Below are 24,915 nucleotides of genomic sequence, written 5' to 3'. Positions count from 1 at the left end.
AGTTGGATAAGAAGAAACAAAGATGGTAATAATTTTGAGAACTGTTCAAGACCTAGTATCAAGTTGTAGGGAAGTTATATTCAAAGTTATATTTAAATTCTTTTGATTTTTTTTCAGTTCTCTCTATGAAAGCACTAATGGTTTGTCCCTACGTTGACTTTTAAAATGTCTCTTGAACAGATACTAGTCCTCTAACCAGCAAATGGAATTTACTCTCTTTTAGCTTCATCATAAATGCCAATGTTTTGTTACAGAACTATGGTAGAGATGTCCATGATTGTTTTTCATTACATATTTATTGTGGATTATTACATCACTGGACAGTTAAGAAGAGAATCACTCAATTCTAATACGTTTCGATGCATTTCTTTCTGATCTGGCACATAGACAGTTAGAACGACTTAACTATATTCCTTGGAGCACCAGGGGTTTTTCTCCAGTAATAGAGCAGAACTTTTCTGCTACAATGCCCCATCATGGAACTATATAGTCTCCAGTTAAGTAGATATTAATGGACAATGGCAAGTTATTCCTTTCTTAACCCCATTACCAACTCAGTTCAATTTCATTTGCCTCTCAAATAAGACAAATATATCATTAAAGAAATTGGACATCAAGTTTCAAATAGATGGTAGAGTTCATAGGGAAAGAAAAAGGAGACAGGAGATGAGATGCGTTGTCAGATAACCTGAAATGTTAAGAATTGTGGGAATTGTGAGTGTGATAAAGGGGTTTAGGAAAAGTTCACTATATTCCCATTGTTGTTGTTTAAATCAGATTTTGCAAAGGAAAGTGTAGGTGTTTAGGAATTCGAGTCCTTCACTTCTTTGGGTCTTCGTTACTTCATATGTAAAATTAGGTATATGGAAGAAGCATTTTTTTTCAAAATGAGAAAGAACCTGATAAATTTGCCATTTTACAACCACAGAAACTGGGCCCCAAGAAGGTCATTCATCTTACCCAAGATCACACATCAGGTGAGTGCCAGAACTAAGAGACGAGCTTGCCTTACTTCCATTTCTCACTAAACTGGGCCGGCCACTGCAGTTTCAACTTCCTTCTACCACTACTAGCATTCTGTGATTCCAGGCAGAGTTTTCAGCCCCTTCACTTTTTCTTACGCCCGGGAATTCTTATTAAGTTATGACTAACAAAGTGTAAAATCTGAGTCAAAATTTAGTCCCTAATAAAGTCATTGTGACTTTAATGACTTTGGCGGTTGTTTCATACTGCAAAAACAGGAAGATCTCACACAATAAGGCGCCTGTCTCACAGATGGGCTTCTGCGCAGACGGCCACCCACAAGGGTGACTCCTGAGGCTGTCTTCCTCTCAGGGGCACCTTTTTTTCATCTGCAGTTTTCATCTGCTTTCTTCATCTTAAGGTTATCAATGAGAGGAAAGTGCCTGCTTTATCTAGCCTTTGATAGGCTGAAGAATATTTTTGATCACTAAAGATTCACTCTTAAGTGATTTCCAGGTCACCCCCTAACAAGCCCAGATTAGTCTTAAAAGTGGGTCTTTTATGTGCTTGATACTAGTCCCTTGTATTATTACTCTTCTAGACGGTTTTATTCTTAGAAAGATAGAATCACCAAGTTTTAGAACCAGGATGAATTTCTGAGATCATTCTAGTCCAGCCTTCCTGTGTGCTTGATTTAACACGAACTTTTCAAGAGAGTTTCTAGCTTTACTGTGGATCTTTGCACAAAGCCCAAACTAGTCCTCTGATGAGAAATATAGAAAAATGATGAAGTGTTCCATCCCTTCAGGAGAAATTGGCTCAGAAGAAAATATTCTCTGTATGTAGCATTGAAGCCAAAGAAAAATTGAAGCCATAAAACAAAATGTTTATATTCAATTTCAGCTTTTGCTATTCTATATATTTTAAGTAACTTCCCACTATTAAAGGTAGCCTATTCGAAAAAGTCCACATATGATTTTATAGAGAAGATATATGCTAGGCAAACAATATAGAATTATTTAAGTAGAGAATGATATCTTTTTCCCTTTTCAGAAAATAACTAACTTCTGGCCGCGTTCATGAATCTAGTGTTGGGCATAAGCTTAAGGAAGCATTGGAGGAATTTGTATTACTAAGGGTTCATTCACAAACTTTGCTTGTCTGTGTTGAAAAGGGGCTTTGGCCATTTCCTCTGGGGACATTATTTCTAGGTAAGCTCTAACAGGGTTTTCTTGTGAAGGCAGCTTCTTAACAGAAAAATAGGATATGTGTACCTTAGGTTGTAGAGACACATTTATCTTTAAAATAGTGTGCTCCTGTTTGTGGATTTCTCTACTGCATTTGATAAAGTAAATAATGTCTATTCCCTTTCAATCCCGTAACTCCTGGGGCCACAGTTAACCTCAGGAGCTGTTTAATTTTCTTATCTGGACTGAATACCCAACTTGATAAGGAGACAGGGAGACCCCAAGGGTCTTAGAATATAAAACTCTGGAGGGATGATAACCACTTCTCTTCCTTTGTTGGTGACCTATTCTTTTGGACTGAAGCATTTCCGATTTGGGTTGTTTTTCTCTGTAGTGTTAAGACAGTTTTGTTTTCTGGGAAATTTTGGTTGCCGGTAAATAATATGTCCAGACTGTAGGAGGCTGCCACAAAATTTATCATAGAATCTTGACAGGTTTGGGCTGAGATCCTAAAATCATGCATCACTCTCATTTTGCATATGAGAGCTAAGGTGACTTCACCAGACTGTTACCTGGTATCGAGAGCTGAGAATGAAAGTCTAGATTCGTCTACTACATCGTAGCTACCTCTGGTTCAACAGAAACAACTCCCATATGGGAATCAGACACTGAAAACCCCACTAAGGCAAGCTTTCCCACTGTCTCCGTGGCCTTAACCTCAAACACAACCTATTCCATTCTGTGACGTGTCTCATCACACAGGCCAGCACTAATCATACTAATTGGACTCTGCATTACTAGAATGTAAAAGATACCCCCTGTCTGCTCCTCCAAGGCCATGTCTGCCTTGCTTAGTTTGTACAGAGCCCAATATATGTGGGCCCTTCATAAATGCTGTATGATGAGAGCAGTGATTGCCTTAGTCAATGTGGTTGGACCCTCCCTTACGGAGGAGGAAAACCAAAGGCTGTTGCTAAGCAACATTTAAAGGACTGGGTCAGTTTCTGACACTGAGTGACCTCCATCTGCGTACTTCATCATGTTGTGTGTTTTATGGTTGCCTTAAAATGACTTTGGGTTTTGGTGGCATTGTCATGCCGTTAGCAAAAGGCTCATAGGAGAACTAATTTAGGCATGAGAAGGAGAGAGGTGGTTTTCAGCTGTTAACTACGTACATGAGTTCACTAACCCATCTGTGAGCTCTGCGGGAAAGGTGAGGAGTTTGCTTTGTTCTCAGCCCTGTAGCTTAGAGCCACCTCCCTGTGCCCACGTTGGGACTGATTGACAATGTATACCAACAGGATCCTGTGGCAATGGAAGGTGATAGAAAAAAAGTAAGAAGGAAAGTCTTTCCTAGTCTTTTATGATTGAATTTCTAGCTGCTCCTATATTCTGAGCTGAAGGGTCAATACAGCTAATAAAGGGTTGGCCCCAGTCAGCAGACAGTTAGTAACTGTTGTGGTTAACGAACATGCCCTAATATATCTGACTATTTCTATTAGCATGAAAGCTTATTAAAAGCATGAAAAGTGTTTTTGTTTGTTTGGGGGAGTTTTTTGTTTTTGTTTTTTTACTGCTATATCCTTAATGCATTGCTTGGCACATTTTGGGGTTCAGTAAATATTTACCAAATACAAGAGATGAAATGGCATTATTCAACTAGTACAAACCTGATTGACTCCAAAATCTTCCTAAGTATTTCCAAGAGACCAAAGGAACCAAAATTAGGATGATTGCTTGAATGTTACATTTGGCTAAGTCTAGTGCGGAGACATAATTAAAAAAACCATCTGTCTCTATGCTTTCTACAAGACATTTTTTTGCAATGCTCCGAGTAAAGTTTGCTTCTTTGCCAAAATTCAGCTGATCCATCAGAGCACAGAAACCTGTCTTTTTCAGCTTCTAAGTCTTTAATGTAAGTGCCTGTCTTTTGAGAACTGAAAATGAGAGGCTATTATGGCAGCAGTTTTGTCTTAAAAAAATAAACAACTTAGAACTTGCATGATTCACCTGGAGTTCAAATTGCAGAGCAGTTCGATAAGTAAAACACACTAGCTGAGACGATTAATTCAGAGATTTCTGGTGACTGTTACTAACATATTATATCATGGGAAGACCCACACGTACACCAGCAGAGTTCCCCAGAAAGAGGGTGATTGTGCATGCCTCTTTGAGGACAATGCATAGAGCAGTGAGCCAAAGGACAGCAATTGCTGTCTTGCTGACTTGCATTGGCTTCACCTCAAAAGGCCTAGTCTCCTGGGCACAGGCAGTGGCATGAAGGGGGCCTGGACGCCTGAAGTGAAGCCATTGTCTGTGCAGGATGCTGAGTTGAAAGGGGAGTGCCTCACAGGAAAGAGAGCCAATTGCGTGTGGAGACTGTTGCCATGGTGCTTCGCTATTTCTTTAACGTGCTGTACTTGAACTCCTGGGAGTCCAGGGGTGGGGTAATGGAGGAGGGAGAAGGAGAGGAGTGGGATGGGCCTGGGTAGGGAATCCCACTGCAGGGCTCTAGTCTCAGACTCTCTTCTTGCTTGTGATCTTTCTAAAGCTGACAAGGTGAAAGAGAGAGAAAGAGAGAGAGAGAGAGAGAGACTATAGGAAAGACTTCCTCAGCATGCTCCAGATTGCAAAAACAAAATAAAAATTAATTTAATTCTTAAATATTTCTAGCATGAATTAGAAGATGTAACACTGAAATACCAAAACAGCACAGTCTTTCATAACCCCGAATAATTCTCCATTCATGCAGCAAACGATAGCTCGTATTTCCTAACTCACTCCAGATCCTAGATGGAAAGGTTAGATGTGTTTAATTCATTTGTCGAATGCAGTCTCATGTGCATATTAATGAGCTGATGGAGGGCAGAAAATTACATTCTGCGTACGAAGTACTTTTAAAACGAAATCCATTAATTCTATTCCCATTCGTTTCATTGTGAAAGAAGTCTAAATGCACTGGCACGCAGTTGGTGTGCAAAAAATCTCCCCAAAAGCTAGCTTAAAAAATATTCTTGTATACTGAAAGCCTAGTTTGAAAAGAGCCACAGTTCTCGCTTTTTCAATGTTGTTTTTTTTTAATGTTCGAAAAGTACATTAATCAAACAAACCATCACTTCAAAACCCTTAGAGCGGCTGAGCTCTGTACGGAGGCTGCGTCTGCAGTGTCCTGGTCTCCGCAGTGGAGAGAGGGTGAAGAACACCTAGATGAAATGGGGGAGGGTACCGACTTCGGATTGCCTTAAATATTCATGGGGCTTCCTCCATTTTAATCTTCTCCTTTTAAAAAGATGGCTGTGTTTCCTAGTCTGGCACCCCCTCGGGAAAGAAGAATTGCTCCTTCTTTGCAGAGTTCAGCTGAGCAGGACTAATCTAGAGTGGAAACCCCTTCGGCCACCAGGACTATTCATAATTCATAAGTGCTGCAAACCAGCCAGCTGAATGTATTTGGACAGGCTTTTGCTCCTTCGTGCACGTCCTGATTTCATTACTCTCTCTGCCAGAGAAGAAGCAGGGAACATAGGCTTCTTGCAAGAATGGAGTGCGAAGATGGGCTTTGTTTGGATTAGAAAATGTCCTAAATTTTGGAGGCTTGGTCTATCATAAGTTTTGATTATTTTACCACTGAATCTGCAAGGCTTTCCTGATCCTTTTGGGACTGCTCTCTCAGAACTGTGAATTCTTTCAAAGGGATTTGTGGATTGTGGCAAGGAGTGCATTCCAAAATGCCTGAGGCAAACTATTTGTTATCTGTATCTTGGGGTTACATCAAGGTGGGTTAATTTGATTCCATTATGTGTCTTTGATAGAATGTGAAACATTTCCATGTGTATGTTTTCTGTGAAGTAGAAAACCTCTGTAATGATTTAATTGTGTTATCACTTAGCCCACAGAGGCTGCTTATGGTGAAATAGGGGCATGTTATATTACATTGTATTTAAATAGACTGTGTTGTATTTTAACCCTATTCTTTTTACACATGTCTATTTTTAAAGGATGCTTATCTTTTCTTTTGTTTTCCCTTAAACTTTTCACATTTAATCACCTCTCACTGTATAGGTTATTAACTCAAATTATATTTCAGAGTTAATTTCCAATAAACGTATTTTAAAATGTGGTTACATTTTTAAGTGAATGATCTTGACCTCTGTTAAAATTCCTTTTCCTATGTTTGCATTTTCAAAAGAAATCAGATGTTAATTCTAAGAAATCTTAAGAAAACCTTTTTTTCCCTAAGGTGACGTTGGAATAATTTCACATTATTGTATTTTGTAGAAGCAGTATCATTTATCTAATGATGTCTGCTCACTCGGTCTCTTGGTTCGTAATAAAGTTGGAAACATCTAAAATGATAATCTGCTATTTTTTAGGTGGTTAATACGTTTTTGTTCTTTATAAACAGTTCAAAAGAATGCTGAACCGGGAGCTGACACACCTTTCAGAAATGAGCCGATCGGGGAACCAGGTGTCTGAATACATTTCAAATACTTTCTTAGGTAAGATATTCACTGGGAAACTTATTCCATAACTGAGATTTTTTTTTAATATTAATTTCTGCAACCTGTCAGGAACACCACTCTGTGAGTTTGGAATGGGGTTAAGTGACAGAAAAACAAATCCATTTAAAATAAGAACTAAAGACAATCTTTAATGTAAAAAAAAAAAAAAGCTATAAGGTGTTGTGAAAAAAATGAATGAAAATACCCATCAAAGAGAGAAGTTTATTATGGGCTAATTAAATTTATATAGACCTCAGGTCACTCCTTATCTACCCACCCACTTCTATCTCTGTCAAGACCTCTGAAGGGGGAGGTGATGGAGGTTCCAATCATCCAAGCCTTAGGGACAACTCCAATTGGCTCCTCTGACATGGTATTCTTTAAATTCTTCCAGTAACTGGGCTTTGAGCAAAAGGTTTCCTTTTAGATGCTTTGCGAGAGATGGCTGGAGAACTGTATGGTGATTTGACCCATGATAATAAGCTTTGGAAATAATTCAACTGTTGCTTTGCTAAGGTATTTCTTAATGATACATGGGGGGAGGGCAGAAAGAATCTCCACCTCTCTGAAGGAGTTAGGCTTCTGCAAGCAGCATCATTATCTTCCTAATTTGATACTTACCTATCAATCTCTGCTTTCACATTGCTAGTCTTTAACACATGTCACTGACAGGAAAGGTTTGCATCAGTGCCTCTCAACTACTGTCATGCATCCTGTTTGATTACTAGGAATTTCTGATCTCATGTTTAAAGCCATTCTGTTGTGTATTTTTCTTGAATAAGGCCTGCAGAACCTGCAAATCTGAACTTCAGAGTGAATGGGTAGCCTTTAGACTCTGATTCTGTTGGCTTTCAATTACCACTGAATTATGCTTATTTAGCAGAACTCCACTTTCCAGGGAAATGACCTATTCTTACAGCTGAACATTACACCTCCCTTCCTTTTGGTGTTGCTGCATATCCTTAAATCAATGAGCATTTGCCTCGATGTCTTATGGAAACACATACCTCTTCTAGTTTTATTTAAAAATAATCAATTCTATTTCTCTAATACCAAAGCAGTTCCTGCTATCAGCAGATCAATCTTTGATCAGCCTAGTGGAAAGCTCATGGCACTACTCTGTGGCCAGTGGGCACTGGCATGATTGACAAGTGCCTTTCCAACTGTTTCCAGTATGTGGGTGTCTGCAGCACCTGGTTTTCTCCAGCGGCAGTTGTGGCGACCTTTGTCAGAGAACAAAGACATTTTTTTCATACATCCTAGCTCCAAGAGGAGCTAGAATCTAATTGAACAGAAATGTTGTGTACTGATCCTTTTCTTCTCCATTATCCCCCTTTAGTCTTTTGAAGGCAGACATCTTCTCCTGTCCATCTGTGCGTCACCCAATTATTTTTCATAAGCTAGGGACTGTTTTAGGGACAGTCTCAGGTTAATGACTGTGGGAAAGAAGAATAAAATCAGTAAGTGCAAGAACTCATTTTTGTTTTCATAAACATTGCATGTTAAGATATCAGGGCTTGTCTGTCGTCTCAGAAGAGACTCTGACCACTGGAGTAAAGCTGCAGGAAGTCTCTGAGCCCTTCATCATCCAAGGTTGTACCTAAGCAGTCCTCTTGGCTTGTAGCCTCTTTCACTATCTGCTTGCCAAGGACCATGAGAATAGTTTAGTATACCAATTATTCTTATTTTAACATCAAAGGCTATCAAGTGAGGAGGCTGAGAAGATAATAAAAATGAGTTCTCAGTCTCAACACTTTGCATCTCAAGAACGGGTAACTGTCAACTCTGTTGAATATTCCATTTGCTATGGAGGCATATCTCTTGAGGAAAACCATTGTTTGGCTTCTCATTATTCCAAAAAAATTAAATTATCAACAACAAGTGGTTTGAGGTAGGTTGTTAGAACCTCAGTCTTTACACACTCAACATTAGGAGGGTGGTGAGCCTGAGTGTGTGTTTGTGTGTGTGCATTTGCATGCACATGCATGTGCACACACAAGGTAGACCTGATCAAACAGACTAGACAGACAGATTATCTTCTTGAGAAAATTTAGGGAGAAAAAAAATCCATCATATAAACAAAAGATTCATCAGCTACTTCAACTGTAAAATGGGAACACTGGAGTAGATGACACCCTCTGTCCATTTCAGCTCTAACTTTCTGTATGGATGGAGTTTATCAGTCTTTCTAAGACATACCTGGCAACCTGGATTTTCTGGAATAGCCTGTAGGCTTACAATTTGACAATCTTAAAAAGCAAACAAACAAAGCTTGTTTCCAAACTGCAAATGCAGGACATGGAACTCTACGTCCTGTCTTGTGAGCATGGCGAGTATTCCTGGAGGGCCATGAAGGCTTCTTCACAAAATGTCAGATCTGAAAGGGACCTTAATGGCCTCCTCCAGTTCCCTCATTTTCCAAGAAAGAAAACTGAGGCCCAGAAGGGTATGTAACTTTCCCAAGATTACTTGGCTAAAATGTTCCTGAGCCAGAACTATGACTTCACTCTCTTGACTCCTAGATCAAAATACCTGTCACTTCTTTAACTAGGAAAGGTTATTAGGCTGTCAGAAGAAAATCACCCTTCAGTAATAGATGTAATCTATGGAGAAAAGTCTTTAGAATCAGGATTGTTGGACTTAAAAATGTGTTTGTCAACAGCTTCCAGTAATATAAGAGCCTCTTGTCAGAGCACAGCAACCATCTCCAAGAGCACAAAATGGGAAGACCTTATTGATTTCAGTTAAACTTGAAGAGCAGTATCTCAATAAGAGTCATTGAAAGTTAAAATATGTCATCCAGGAAGGAGGGAAATCCCTCACTGCAGGGAATGTGTGAAACCTGTGTTGTTTCCATTTAAAAGGATGGCATCCAGATGGACAGGCTGACATGCAGGCAAGAGACCGTCAGTGCAGGCATTCTGTGATGCTCATACAGGATTATGGGCTTGGATTGCTGGTACAGAAGGAAGTAAAAGACCCAGGGGGAGGGAACACAGATTAGAGCAAGATATTTAGATGTGATATTACAAGTTAGTTAATATTTTTTCAAACAGAGAAGAATCACCCCTTTAAATCCCTGACTTACTGTCTCCAAAGCTGGAACACAGACTTCTCAAGACACAGGGAAGAGAACTCAGGAATTTTGCATGATTAAGTGCTGTAAGGTAGCAAGAAAAGCACCTCCAATGACGCCATTATCAGAGTTTTGATGTGACGTTTTTTGCATCTGTTTATTTATTTATTTATTTGCTACTGTTGCACTCTTTCCCCACTGTAGTCTGACCATTCTGTAAATGTGAACTCACAAAGCATGTAGTATGATTCTTTGAGTGTGTGTTTCAGGTTATTTCCGCATGGGGCTGGCTAAACATTTAGCAGAGGAAATTCAGAATAGGGAAACCCATCAGTTGTTCCAATGCCTGCATAGGGAAACACCCATTAATGTCAAAACGGCACTCTCTGTGGATAATGGCTTTCTTCTTTATCGTAATGTTCCAGACACAGTAGTGGTTCAGCTCAATTTCTCGCTGTCGCAGGGAATCTTTAATTAAACAAAGGGAAAAAGCTGCTAGTCCCACTAGAGGTTTTATATTTGCATTGGCACAGAAGAATCTAACAGTTTTGTTAACCAGGCATGAAGAATGGTGAAGAATGATGGTTAGGAAACACAGGGGCTATTGTGGCCTTTTATTTTAGCAAAAGTAGTCATTATTAGGAGTGAAGTGACAGAGAGAAAAGTAATTTCAAAAGTAATGTCATATATAGTTTTTATGCTAAAGGTTGAGAGACCAGAAAGAGATTTTAACGGGAACCTGAAGGCCTGGGTTCTAAGCTATTAAATCACTGTGTCTGGAACAAAGTGATTGCAAAATAAATATCTGTTGAATGAATTGCCCTTGGAGCTTGGGAAAGTTGCTGACTTCATCTGGAACGTGAACATGTGGGATTATTATTGGTTCCCAAACCTGACTCTGATCATCAAAGTCACTTGGGAAGATTTTTAAAAAACACTGATTCAGTAGGACTGGGTGGGGCTCATAAATCTGTATTTTTCAAAAGTTCCCTGGGTGCTTCTGATGCTGAACTAGGTTGGAAACCCCTGAACTAACTGGGATGACCACTAAAATTCCTCCCTAAGGCAGAGTCATAGGCTGATGAATCTAGGAACTTGGGGGCACCCAGAGACAGCACTGAGATGCTAGGGATAGAGAAATCTCTTGCTCCAGCCCTACAGCCAGATGCCAAGGGTCCAGGATGGCTGCTTCCACCTCACTGTGCTCACTTTGCTTTGATGAGTTGTCCACAGGGCTCTGTGAGCAGGCGGAGGTCTCCAGGGAGAACGTGTGACTATGCCATCAGCTGCAAGAGTTGAAAGCAAATCATCTAGATCCCAGCAGGCCATCTGGAAATGTGTCATTTTCAAATAGAGAAGTTGTCTTTGGACTCATTTTCGCTGAAACAAGTAGAGATAAATGTAGGAACTTTTGAAAGCTGCATTAACTCTTTCAGCCACAGGGTGTCATTTAGTTCAATGAAGTAGCTGTAGAGCACCTCAATAAATGATTGCCTCAGTGCATTCACAGTCATCCCTGTGGCCTGAGAGAGTTAATGCATTTTTCAGAAGGACTCGGGATCCATTCATCTCCCTATGAAGTGAAATAGAATATTTGTTTGCTGATATTTTTAATAGCATGATATAGAAGAAAGAACTTCTGTGAGCAGGTAGATATGTTTTTCTCACTAACCCTAGCTCTCCTTTTATCTTGTTGTAGCAGAATTTTTTAAAAAATTAAATGAGATGATTATAAATATTTAATAAGCACAAATACATTAATAAATGTAATGCCTGTTATGAATGAGAGGCATTGTTATTATTTACTAGCAGAATTCATAGACACAAGGCATGAAATAAAACTTAAGTTACAGTCTTCCTCTTAACCTCAAATCGTCATAAGCCAAGGCTTTAGAGTCATCATTTGAAGATTAGAAGCCATTTATTTCTCTAACATATATACTACTCATCTAAACTGAACCCAGCTAGTGTTACATGGATCTTTTAAATTAAACAATAATTACAAACATAATAAAGTGAGCAAAACATAAAGCCTGTTTTTTATTAACCTGGGCTTGGCTACATGAGCCTTTTCTATTTTTACAAACATACAAGTTATTCACTTTAATAAGAAATTTGCATATAAATATTGATGCCTCCCCTTGAAAATGTATGAGTGTAATTGTCCCAAATCACCCTACAAACAGAAGACATGAGATTGAGTTCTACCTCTGCCACTTCTTGAACAACTTATTTAGCTCCTCTGGACGTCAGTTTGCTGCTTTAGCAATAAAATCATGTATCACCGGATTGTCCTGGAGATCAAGTGAGATAACGCTATGACAGACCTTCATAAGATGAGCCATCCATTATAGACCGTTAGAAGTTGTTTTTGAATATTGCAGTGGGTTCTCATTGGCACACAGGGACTGGAAAACCTATTTTTGTGTTGTTGCAGACAAGCAGAATGATGTGGAGATTCCATCTCCCACCCAGAAAGACAGGGAGAAAAAGAAAAAGCAACAGCTCATGACACAGATAAGCGGAGTGAAAAAACTGATGCATAGTTCAAGCTTAAATAATACAAGTATCTCACGCTTTGGAGTCAACACGGAAAATGAAGATCATCTAGCCAAGGTGTGTATGAGCTGGGTGTGTGCTCATGTAGCTCTGCTTTATAGCAGGCAGATGTCTAAAACCTCCTACTAGAAAACAGTGATCGCTTTTGCTTTATTATTAAATAGCATGATGAGGCTGATGTAGCCCATTGTCCATTGTTGAACACCTAGTTAAAGGCCCTTTTTCTATACCAAAGGACCATATTTTGTCTTGAGTTGGGTCCATTAACCCATGAATGGAGAATCCTGTTGAACACATATTGGGAGAATCCAAGGTGAGGGCAATAGGCAGGGCTGAATTACCGCAGAGGATATTTCAGAGACTGTATGCCAAGGACCAATGAGAAAATCTGCACTGATTGGCAGAGCTGAAGAAGAAATGAGAGAACCTGACAGCCTTGACCCTTGAGCCCAAACCCTAGTAGTGGAGGAAGGCTCAGAAAACATTCATACCTCCTCTTGGAGGCTGTGCAAGGTGACTGCTGAGGTTCTTTCAGCCTTGTGAGAATATGAAATGAGAACAAATGAACATTCAGTGAGGGTGCGTCTGAAAGATGTCATTAGAAGGTTGATTACACATTGGGCTAAGCCTCTGGGGAGAGCCTGGATCCCTTACTCTGGGCAGTAATTAATAATGGAATAAATTGCTCCTTTAATCAGATAATCTTGGAATAATCCTACAACACAGGATGGAATGATGTTTCTTTCAGGTCTTTCTGTGGCCCAGGAGCTCTAGGATGTAATGGATCACTAGCATCTTCATGACCTTTTACACTAAATCAGGGTTGACTTACACACATTCTAGCAGCTGAGTCTCCTTAACATGGCTCTCAGTGATAATAGTCAAAGGGCAGAGGAGTTTCCCTGAGATTGTTTTCTAGCTGTTACTCATGGACCAGTGAGCAGAGAAGGGGAGAGACAGGGAAATGGGGCTAGAATGATCTCTAATCACTTGCACCTACTTCTGAAAGCAACATTGGTTGAGGACTGACATATGGCAAAAAATTAGAGGTCAGCATCAAAATTTATCAATAAACACACATTCTCCCTTTTCTGAAAAATATATACAGAAACTTCTAACCAGCATGAAGAGGATACTCAGCTTCCCAGATCATACCATTTTCAAATGTTCATGCAACCAGAACACTCTAAATAGATACTCTAAAGATTTAGCCAACCCCTGTCCGCAGAATAAATAAAAATAATGAGGCATGTAAACAAAACTGTACTTATTTCTAAATTTCTCTAATTTTGATGATAGGAGCTGGAAGACCTGAACAAATGGGGCCTTAACATCTTCAATGTGGCTGGATATTCACACAATAGGCCCCTAACATGCATCATGTATGCCATATTCCAGGTGAGTAAACAGGAGTGAATGTTGGTTATCCAATTAGATGCTCTTTATGATTTTTTTCCATCCCAGTTTACTTTTTTGATTTGGCTTTTCTTCATTTGTGGACATCCACTTATTTATTTTCTAATCCTTTTTGCGGCATAGGAAAGAGACCTCCTCAAGACATTCAAAATTTCATCTGACACCTTTGTTACCTACATGATGACTTTAGAAGACCATTACCATGCTGATGTGGCATATCATAACAGTCTACATGCTGCTGATGTAGCCCAGTCAACCCATGTTCTTCTTTCTACGCCAGCATTAGATGTGAGTAGTTATGATCTGTTTTGCATACCTGCTCATCCTCTTTAAAAAGTGCCATACAACATGTGATATATTTATAGAAATAATGTAATTAGATGTTTGTGCATGCTGGAACTGGCTCTTTATTATGTAGAGCATGTATCAATTGGGTTATTAATATAAATGGATGACATTTCTACTTGCTTTCTCATATCAGAGTGACCTTTTCTTTACCTCTGTTACAATTGAAAAATTATTTAATTATCAAGCAGTTAATAGGGTGCTCTATTTGTCATTGTATCTCTAGTACCTAATAAGTGTCTAGTTCAGCATTTAGTATATAGTATATCCTCAGTATGCATGTGCTGATCTGAGCTGCCTACACCATCCCAGGTACTCTGAGGGATAGCACAGAAATATAATATAAAATGTTCTATTTAGTTCCTGTTAGGAATAAGCATCCATAGGCTTATTTGCCTAAGAATTCATAAAACTGGTTCTATGGCTTGAAGGAAAAGTAACTGAAAAATCTAGAACTGAGGAATTAACAATGCTGAAGGAAAGAGGGACAGCTTTCCAACTTGTTAGACATCTCTCTAGAAGGTGGCTGTGACTGCTTCTCTCACAGATTAATGCATTTGTATATATCACTATAAGCAGCCCAGTGGGTACAGCAGTCCATGCTCTTCCTTGACAGATGGCAGTGGTGGTCAGGTATTTCCAAAATGTGTAGGCTCACTGTGGGAAGGGACTGGCCAAGCCAAGCCCACCTCTGCAGATTCAGCGTGGAAGGTGAAGAAAGATTAAACTGACCCCCCACTCTATTGCTTGGGTTCCATATATTCTGAGAAATGAAATCCAAGAAGCTAAGACTGTTTTATGGCCCTGAAGGAAAAAAACAAAACAGTGTTATTTTTATGTTCTGTGTCAGTATCACACGTTGGGCCAACACTGTTTATCAACTGTCTGCTGCTGTTACCTACTGTGTGGCTAGAAATTGAGCATGAGCACCACAGATGTTTAGAGAAGGGAGAGTTCAATGTGTCCTTGCATAATTAGATTGAATTGAAGGATCAGAAGATTTAAGTAACCACAGAGAATGATGAAAGACATTTCAACCAGAAGCAATTTATACTTAAATAAATACTAGGTTTAAGTCATTGCATACAGGTAGGGCAGAGGAAGGAGGCTTCACGGGATGGCATGAAGGAGTTGAGCAGTGGGCATTAGGTCTCATTTCTCAGAAATGTCCTCAAATCTTGTCCCTACTAATCACTGAGTGTATAGGTATTGACTGAATGGATGAATTAATAAATGTGTGAAAGCTCTGACCATGCTACACATTTAGCTTTAAGAAATAACTTATTGGCAGGCTTATAAATCTGGAATTTGGCCTTAGTTCTTCAGCCTGAAAGTAAATGAAGCTTTTTATATCAGAGCAGAGCCAGTCTGACATGCTTCTTTGACCAGTATATGTGCTTGTGTTGCATAAGCACCATCCTGTCATTACCACTTATCCAAGAAACAAATATCAGGTACCACCTGATCTCTTACCATGAGCATTGTGCTAATGCCTTTCCTGAGCCTCAGCCTGCAGGCTCGATGTGGGCATGGGCTCTGACCATCATTCCTCTCACATAAGAGACCTTATGATGATGGACAGAATCTACATTTAATTAAAATAGTATATTGAGACACTGTATAAATCAACAAACCATCTTTCTCCCAACAAGAATGAGATGGGGTACCTTAGTATGAAACTAATTAAGCAGGATAGGCAAATGGAACGTGGAGTTCAGTGCACTCATTTTGCCCTGCAGGCCGTCTTCACAGATTTGGAAATCCTGGCCGCCATTTTTGCAGCTGCTATTCACGACGTTGATCATCCTGGAGTCTCCAATCAGTTTCTCATCAACACAAGTGAGTTCGCCACTAGAACAGTCATTTGAGATAATTGTATGAGTCACTGCTTCATTTTTTTCCTCCTGATGTTTTCATTATGGATAATAATAAGGGTAATAATGAGGTAATCCTCCCATTCCACTCAAACTGGTCAGACCTTTCCTGGATACTGTGTCCAGTCTAGCAACATCATTTTGAGCTGCATGGAGAACTTGGAAAGGGTCAGAGGGGAGCCATAAAAAGTACTCAGTGTTTGGAAAATGCAGTATGTGAGGAAAGAGTAACACATGTGGAATTATCTAGTAAGGATACAGAAAGGCTTGGGAATAATGTGGTAATGATTTTCCAGGATTATGCAGGGCTCTCACACAGAGCATCGTGACCCATTAGTGTCCCTCTCTACTGAGGAAGCAGGTCCGAATGTTGTATCTGAGCATGGGAGCCTCCATATAGAAATAAGACTCCAAGAAAAAGCTTCCACAATTCAGGATGGCGTGTCGGGTCATTAAAAGTCTCACACACTCTCTTCCAACTTCATAGGTTTGATTATGCACTGGTCTGTAGTATGGATTGGTCTGACTTCAGTGACCTTCAAGGGCTGGCCCATCCTTAGGCCAAAGCTTTTGTCATGCTCGAAATATTAATATCCATGCTAATGAAAATCCATGATTTTTCCCAGTTAATGTACCATTTCTAAATGCTGAAAAGCTAAGTACTTTTTTCTTCTGAGAATACTGGTTATCTTGTTGTGGTCAAGATTAACATCAAGTGCTGACAGTTTTAAGAAATATTGGAGCTACTTGCTGTGAAAGAGCCCTTATCATACTTTATGATCAGGATATTTGAATGACTAAGTGTGAGGTACCTTGGTTTTTCTTACCTTGTTTTTCTATTGAAATAACGTAAACTTTGCTTGTCTGTGTGGGTTATATCAGCTGGTGTACTGTGGTGTCATGAACCATTCCATATATAGGCCAGTTAGCTTCACACAGAAAAATGGTCTTTCTGCCAAAGTCACGTCCCATAAAAAGCCAGCTTGCAGAGCTATGCCCTTTATCGCAGGATGAACAAGGCAAGAGTGCTGAAACGTCATCACATATCCCACTACCTTTCCTGAAGATGTAACTCAAAGCACACTATGAAAGCAATGGTTTATGAGTAACAACACCTACAATTAGTAACATATTATCATCACTTGGCTATCATTTTGGTTAAGAGAAAATGTGGCTTCATGAGTTTGATGACCATGTTCTCAATTGCAGACCATGGCGCTGCCTAACAAAGGATGTCTGTGATTCTTCTGTGTGAAAGGCAGGCTAGAAGCTGTAGTTTAGGTATCTAGATAATGCAGTTTCTGTTGTATAGGGCCATAGGGCAGAAACTGAGATATCAAGATTGTTGTAAAAAATTCTTGTTTTTTTACCATATTTATAGAAAGCTCCAAAGAGCTACATTATTTGGATAAAGTGAAATTTTACACTCACACCATTATCTTCTTTGAAAATCCAAAACTCCCAGTTGATGGAGCTGGGAAACATATCAAAAAGTGAAATAATGTGAAAATTTTTAATACCTTGGGTGAAGTTTAGTGGCATTTTCGGTCTGTTCTTTTTCCAAAGCACGCATTTGTGAAGACATAAGGGAAGTTACAAACTGAGATAAAAATAGGATTAATTGCTTGGGAATGCCCTTACCTAAAATGTCAAATTCTTCATCTGAAGTGAAAAGGAGAAAAAGGATTTTAAAAATACTGTGACTTTTAATCAAAGAGAAAGTTTATGAGCTAATATCTACTGGAAACTTTTTTTTTTTTTAACTTGGGAACTGACTATTTCTCTTTCTAGAGGGAGACTCTGTCTCTAATAGAAAATAACATATGGGGTGTTGGTTCTTGAAATCATATGGAGAGAACTAGATCTGATTTCACACTGAGGTAATTCCACAGTTTGAATTGTATCCCTTTTTATTAAATCATCATTTTTCCTCGTTTATTAGATTCAGAACTTGCTTTGATGTATAATGATGAATCTGTGTTGGAAAACCATCACCTTGCCGTGGGTTTCAAACTGCTCCAGGAAGAACACTGTGACATCTTCCAGAATCTCACCAAGAAGCAGCGTCAGACACTCAGGAAGATGGTTATTGACATGGTAAGGCTTTGGCCTCCCTGTGCTCCTCATTTACTTTTGTGGGAAGAGAAAATCCATTTCCTTGATAAACTGAGTTTATTGAGAGTTTCCTTTTTTTTTTTTTTTTTAACCTCAGGTCTTAGCAACTGATATGTCCAAACACATGAGCCTGCTGGCAGACCTGAAGACAATGGTAGAAACAAAGAAAGTTACAAGTTCCGGTGTTCTTCTCCTGGACAACTATACTGATCGTATACAGGTATTTGACAGAAGCCTTTGATTTAACACAAAGACACACCAAATTAATGAAACAACAGTTAGAAAAAGAAAAGCAAGTTTACTTAGTTGCATGTCCTAGGTTACTACTACGGCTTTGGGTTTATTTTAAGAATGAGCAAAGGAAAATGGACATTCAAGTTGATTCTCTAATTTACGAAGAAAAACAGAACCCTATTTATTGAATTGCTTAATTCTAAAAATAAACAGCAAAATCTCTTTGTAATAGGGTATATGTGACTGCTGATCCCAAAAGCTCATGTTTGGATATAAATCCCACTGACTTGAACTTTGTTAGGTCTGTTTTGGTTATACAAATTGCCCTCAGTTGGTCTCCTCTTTCCACAAGTGGAAAATATGAAGACATCTACTTTGAGTAATTCTTTGCATTTTTTCCGAACTGAGGAGGAGAAACCATGGCAGCATCTGACCTCTAATGTCCCTTCCAGTTTTTAAATTCAATGACTGTCAATCAGAGAAGACACATTTTCCCTTTGGGGACTCTTGTAATGATAAATAACCAGCTCTGGCCAGCACCATTGTAATCCTGCTTTTTTGGCGCAAGCACCATAATTATAATGCAACTAAAATGTTCTTGGGTCTGGTACCAAGTGTACTAGTCCGAGAGGGATGCGATGTTCTGGTAGTATTTATACCTCATTTTATGGGATTTCCAAAATTTGATGATTTCAGGTCCTTCGCAACATGGTACACTGTGCAGACCTGAGCAACCCCACCAAGTCCCTGGAATTGTATCGGCAATGGACAGATCGCATCATGGAGGAATTTTTCCAGCAGGGAGACAAAGAGCGGGAGAGGGGAATGGAGATTAGCCCCATGTGTGATAAGCACACAGCTTCCGTGGAAAAATCCCAGGTATCTAATATAAGGTTTCAAAGTTTCTGTGAGCTCTGCTGATGGTTGAACAGAGGGCTTTTTCTAGCTATTTTCTTCTAAATATATATATATATATATATATGTGTGTGTATGTGTGTATGTGTGTGTGTGTGTGTGTGTGTGTGAAATTATAAGGAAGCAACTACTTATTTAGTTCCATTATGCTCATGACTCATTCGCCTTCTCCATTACACTCAATTTCACAACGAGGAGATAAAGCAGTCTTCAGAAATCCATCAAAGTTTGGACTGTGTATTCTCAGTTTAGATCACTGTCTATGACCTTAGCAAATCCTGCTGATTTAACTGAATGCTGCCGTCTCCTTCAATCTCATCCCTCTAGGTTTCCCCCAGCTCTGTCTTTATCCAGGACTTCTGCTTTCCACCCTTGTTTCCTGTTTTCGTTGTCTCTCCATAATCATGCACACTGCTACCATCACCAGAGGCGACGAATCTCATTCCCACACATCTCTCTGCCTCATAGTTGAAGCGTTGTCCTGTGTCCCCTTCCAAGGTCGCATCTACACTTCTGAGAGCATGCTGACATCCTTTGGTTGTGTCCAAAGCTACAAACTCCCTGTGTGCTAAGGACTGGGGGGACATTACACTGTAGGCAGGGAGATGCAGAAATGCCCCAGATGCGGCTAGCTGCAAAATATGTAGCACTAGATGGTATCGATATTCTTACAAAGGCTTCAGGGCCGGCTGAGGTGCTATTTTTTTCAGGAAAACAAACAACCTGAGCCAGGCAGTCATGATTAAGACTGTGTCTCGGGCTTCCCTGGTGGCGCAGTGGTTGAGAGTCCACCTGCCGATGCAGGGGACACAGGTTCGTGCCCCGGTCCGGGAAGATCCCACATGCCGCGGAGTGGCTGGGACCGTGAGCCATGGCCGCCGAGCCTGCACGTCCGGAACCTGTGCTCCGCAACGGGAGAGGCCACAACAGTGAGAGGCCCGCGTAGTGCAAAAAAAAAAAAAAAAAAAAAAAAAAAGACTGTGTCTCTAGGCTACCCAAGGCCTTTATCACAAAAGCATTCAGAGTATTTTTTGTTAGTGTTTATCCTCTTTCCCCACTACCTTCTACTCCCAAATTTACATGTAGTTATAATATCAATGTATAGTTCCTTTGCAATTATTGTTGTGTTGCTTTTTAAAGAAACCCAATCAAATGAGTTTAAAATCTGTGAAAGTGCTCTGAAGGTCAAATATGCCATAAAAACACATGATAACATTAAGTTAGAGCCAATTCAAATACCCTAATGCCTTAATTAGAACAAGATATTCATGAATTAGTTAATTAAATAGCATATTGCCCTTTTGTTAGCAACAGTGGTGTTTTGTATGTATATGATGTTCTGTGTGGTTTTCCACACATTTCACATACATTATCCCATTTGAACCTCCAAACAGCCTTGTGACATAGACATAGCAGGTATTTCCCCAGTGTGTCAGGTGAAGAAGCTGTCCTCTTGGTCCAGTTCACCCAGCTACCCTCCACCCAAAACTCTTCACTGTCCATCACTGAGAACAGGTCTCACTGTTTCCGTGATGTTGTGGTCCACCCTGGTATTTCCCACAGATGGGCTCTGGTGAGCATCGTCTGAGTAGTCTGGCAAGGAAGCCCTTGACTAGGTGCTGTTTGGATTTGTAGAGTTCTCTCGTCCCAGGGCCTAGGAAATAAGCAACTAAAGGCTGCCTTTCAAAAAAGTGCTGAACCTTTAGCAGAAGCAGAACAAATGAAGAAAGAAAATGGCTGCACTGTGTTCAGCTGATTGAATTTTCTCCATTGCCTTGAGCTTGTTTTTTTCAGGTCCCTGGAAAATACCTTGAAAATCGTCTCTAAAAACCACTAAACATACATAAAGAAGTAAAAGGGAGGAAAGAGGAGTGGGTGGAAGCAAGAGAAATATCTGAATCATCCACAGTCGAAGTTCTTGTAATCAGTGCAGATCAGAGATGCCCTGACTGTGGTATGAATTCTGTTTGTTAGGCTAGGGAAACACCAGAGAAAAGATAGATAGATAACAGATAGATAGATAGATAGATAGATAGATGATAGATAGATAGATAGATAGATGATAGATAAACAGATAGATAAAAGTCACATACGACTAAGGTTCTTTGATATGGTACGACTTTGATGTGTTAAATAACTGGCCCAAATCCAGAATGTTAATAAAGGGAAGTTTCCAGCAGTGTGGAAAGACAGCTATGTAATGCCCATGGGTGCACAGAAGTTGCCTTTGCTCATCTACCCCTGAATCCCGACCCAGCATCTCTCCAGCTCCCCAGACCATGACAGGGGAATTCCATTCCCTCATTCAACTAGGGCCTATTCTTTCTCTCAGCCTGTTCCCACCCCCAATGTTTCCTGTTTGTCCCACAGTGGAAAGGTCAGCATGAGGCCACAGAGCCAGCTCATGCAGGATGCATAGCCCCTGTGTAAACCATAACAGAACCATAAGCTTCATATTTCTTCACAGGAACACTAGCAAAGGAACTGCTTAATTGTCTTTATTTTTCCTTCTTTCTCCTGATGGAAATGACGGTATGCCCTCTGGATCTAAAACAATTGCAGACGTGTCTGCAGAGGGGATATTTGTTTGTTTAGGGGCTTGAAGTGTTTTCAAGTGTTTTACCTACGTCGTCTACAAACCAAAAACGTTCCACAGAACTTGAGACATATCAGAGTCATACGAGGCCGACTCCCTTTCATTTTAAAACCACGGCACATTTTAAAGTTATCAGGGAAGGAATGTTGAGTCAGAGCTCAGTAGACCTGGAGCTTCCTTCTTCAGAGAATGACTCACAGAATCCAAGGAGTGACAAAGTCATTCCCAGCCAGGGTTACATCCAGACTTCTTACCTGGCAGACGTCAGAGGAAAAGTAATCAGTTCTAGTGAGACCAACACAGGCTTTGGGATCAGACAAAGTTGGGACTGAGTCCCATCTCCACCACTTACTAGCTCTGTGATCTCTGACAAGATATTTCATCTCAACGAGTCACAGTTTCCTCCTTTGTGAAGGGTGAATAACCATACTTACTCTGTGTGATTAAGAATGATAATGTATATATTGCATTCAGTGCAGGTTGCACCATATAGTAGGTACTCAAATAACAGATTCCAGTATTATTGACCTCTCTTGGGTTGTTGTGGCTCTTTCTTTGCATGCAAACCAGGATGGCTTGTTTGGTGTTCCAGGGCCCATCACAATAACAGATGTGTAACCTTATTTTTCTCCAGGTGGGCTTCATCGACTACATTGTCCATCCGCTGTGGGAGACCTGGGCGGACCTGGTACAGCCTGATGCCCAGGACATTCTGGATACTTTAGAAGATAACAGGAACTGGTATCAGAGCATGATACCCCAGAGTCCCTCCCCACCACTGGATGAGCAGAACAGAGACTGCCAGGGTCTGATGGAGAAGTTTCAATTTGAACTGACCCTCGAAGAGGAGGATGCTGAAGGCCCCGAAAAAGAAGGAGAGGGCCACAACTATTTCAGCAACACAAAGACACTCTGTGTGATCGATCCGGAAAATAGGGATTCACTGGGAGAGACTGATGTAGACATCACAACAGAAGACAAGTCCCCGATTGACACATAATCTCCCTCTTCACATGGAGATGAACATTCCACCCTTGACAAGCATGCCAGCTGTATGGTAGGGCCAGCCCACCATGGGGGCCGAGGCCTGCACAGGACAAGGGCCTCCCGGCCTTTCCAGTTACTTGAGTTTGGAGCCAGAATGCAAGACCGGGAAGCACATCGCAGCTCAGGAAATTCCACAGTTGACTTGCCTTGCTTGCAAGCTTAGTGGAGAGCTGAAGCTTTCTGTGGTTCTGGAGGCCAAGTTCGCATCACAACCGAATGGCTTGAAAATGGAAGACACAAAACTGAGAGATTTTTCTGCACTAAGTTTTGGGAATCTGTCCCCTCTAGTGACTGAACTGACTGACTAATAATGTCATTTCTAAATCTGCTCACCTGTCCCCTTGTCTGCCAACCTGTGTGCCTTTTTTGTAAAACATTTTCACGTCTTTAAAATGCCTGTTGAATACCTAGAGTTTAGTATTAACTTCTACACAGATAAGCGTTCAAAGTTGACATAAACTTTTTTGACTCTGGGGGGAAAAAAAAGGAAAGAAAATGGTCTTCCTTCTTTCTTGGGCAATATCTTTCACTTGACTGTAGTTACTTTTGCAAATAGAAAGGCTACGCTTCTAACCCCATTCAACTTCCTTCTCCTATGGTCCCAAACAACTCCTCAGTTGCCCTTATAACGTATCTCTGTTTGCCTGCTTCCAACAGTATTTTTTCTCCTCTAGAGTTGCACTTTCTTGCTGTCAACAGAATCAAGTTGAACAAACTAAGGGGTAGTCATGTTGTTCACAGTAACAGTCTGTGTAGAATTCAGCTTCATGAGCAGTTGCCCTGTCGGGTCCCGAACCCCTGTGCCACTGGGGTCGCACAGTCCCCAGCCTGTTCTCTTGTGGCCCTCTTCACGCTAACACCAGTTACACCGTTTCCGGTTTAATGCCGCCGTCTTTCTCTTGCACTGCCTTCCGTGTTGTCACCTCCATTTCTGTGTATAACCATGTATTTATTACTTAATGTATATAATGTAATGTTTTGTAAGTTATTAATTTATATATCTAACATTGCCTGCCAACGGTGGTGTTCAATTTGTGTAGAAGACTCTGCCTAAGAGTTACAACTTTTCCTGTAACGTTTTCTATTGTGTATTATTATAGAGCCTGAACATCGCTGAAAGGAGACATACGGCCCCCTCCCCAGTTGGGTCTGCCCTTTTCCCGGTCTGAGTTGCTAATACTGCTCAACCCCTTCATGAACTGTTTTGGAAACAGGATTCTCACATTAGATACTAATGGTTTCTATTGAGCTTTTACTTTTGTATAGTTTGATAGGGGTAGGGGGCAGTGGGATGCGGTTTTTACCCCTGTTTTATCCAAATCTGTACACATGAGTTGAGTTTTAACTGGGTTCTACTCTAATTGTGGCTTCGGTTTAACAAAAAACACTACATTCAGTTTAACAAGCAACTCACAAATAGTTCTCCGGAGGGTCCCCAAACTACTGACTTTGAAGAGGAAGCCCCCTGCCTGCTGTTAAGCAGGAATGTCATGTTCCAATTAATTACAAAAGAAAACAATAAAACAATGTGAATTTTATAATAAAATGTGAACTGACGTAGTAAATTATGCAAATGTGAAGCTTCTGATAACACTTGTTAGGCCTCTGAGTGGCTTCAGTCTCTGTTGGTAAAATCCATTTCATGCTTTCAGTTCAGCATTGTGACTCAGTAGTTCAAGAAATGGCACAAATGTGCATGACCAATGGGTTTGTATGTCTATGAACACTGCTTATTTCAGGTGGACATTTTATTGTTTTCCAAAGTTTCTCACAATGTATGTTGTAGTATTATTATATATTGTGCTCAGATGCATTCTTAAGAGACTTTTATATGAGGTGAATAAACAAAAGCATGATTAGATTAGACTGTAGGCCCAATTATTTTGTGGTTAGTTCTGACGCATTGAAAGCAGATCTTTTTTTCTCTTCTCTCCTACCATACCCCACAGAGAAAACTACCCACTTTGCTTGGCCAGCATCACAACTAAAGTTTCATAATCTGTGTCCAAAAAGTCCCCTAGCTTGAAACACTTATTTTTTTAACAACTGTTCAGCTAGCTTAGTGGTACGAGAAGGGAGACAGTGAATT

The 24,915-nt window shown here is 40.2% G+C and overlaps 1 protein-coding gene across 3 annotated transcripts in view; it reads left to right on the top strand.

Annotated features, from left to right (window-relative positions):
- PDE4B (phosphodiesterase 4B) overlaps positions 1-24,692 on the top strand; it is a 42,437-nt gene extending 17,745 nt beyond the window's left edge. For all 3 annotated transcript variants that reach the window (XM_081222864.1, XM_081222863.1, XM_081222862.1), the window contains 9 exons: positions 6,553-6,646; positions 12,163-12,341; positions 13,584-13,682; positions 13,824-13,988; positions 15,785-15,884; positions 17,862-18,016; positions 18,132-18,254; positions 18,965-19,147; positions 22,414-24,692. In XM_081222864.1, the coding sequence (XP_081078990.1) occupies positions 6,553-6,646; positions 12,163-12,341; positions 13,584-13,682; positions 13,824-13,988; positions 15,785-15,884; positions 17,862-18,016; positions 18,132-18,254; positions 18,965-19,147; positions 22,414-22,779 (1,464 nt within the window). In that variant the 3' untranslated portion in view covers positions 22,780-24,692. The remainder of the gene's footprint in view (positions 1-6,552; positions 6,647-12,162; positions 12,342-13,583; positions 13,683-13,823; positions 13,989-15,784; positions 15,885-17,861; positions 18,017-18,131; positions 18,255-18,964; positions 19,148-22,413) is intronic.
- The last annotated feature ends 223 nt before the right edge of the window (positions 24,693-24,915 follow it).

The sequence above is a fragment of the Mesoplodon bidens genome (assembly GCF_964165515.1).
Source record: "Mesoplodon bidens genome assembly, chromosome: 2".
Lineage (NCBI taxonomy): Eukaryota > Metazoa > Chordata > Mammalia > Artiodactyla > Ziphiidae > Mesoplodon > Mesoplodon bidens.
Note: the sequence above shows the minus strand (reverse complement) of the source record. Positions and strands in the feature narration are given on the sequence as shown.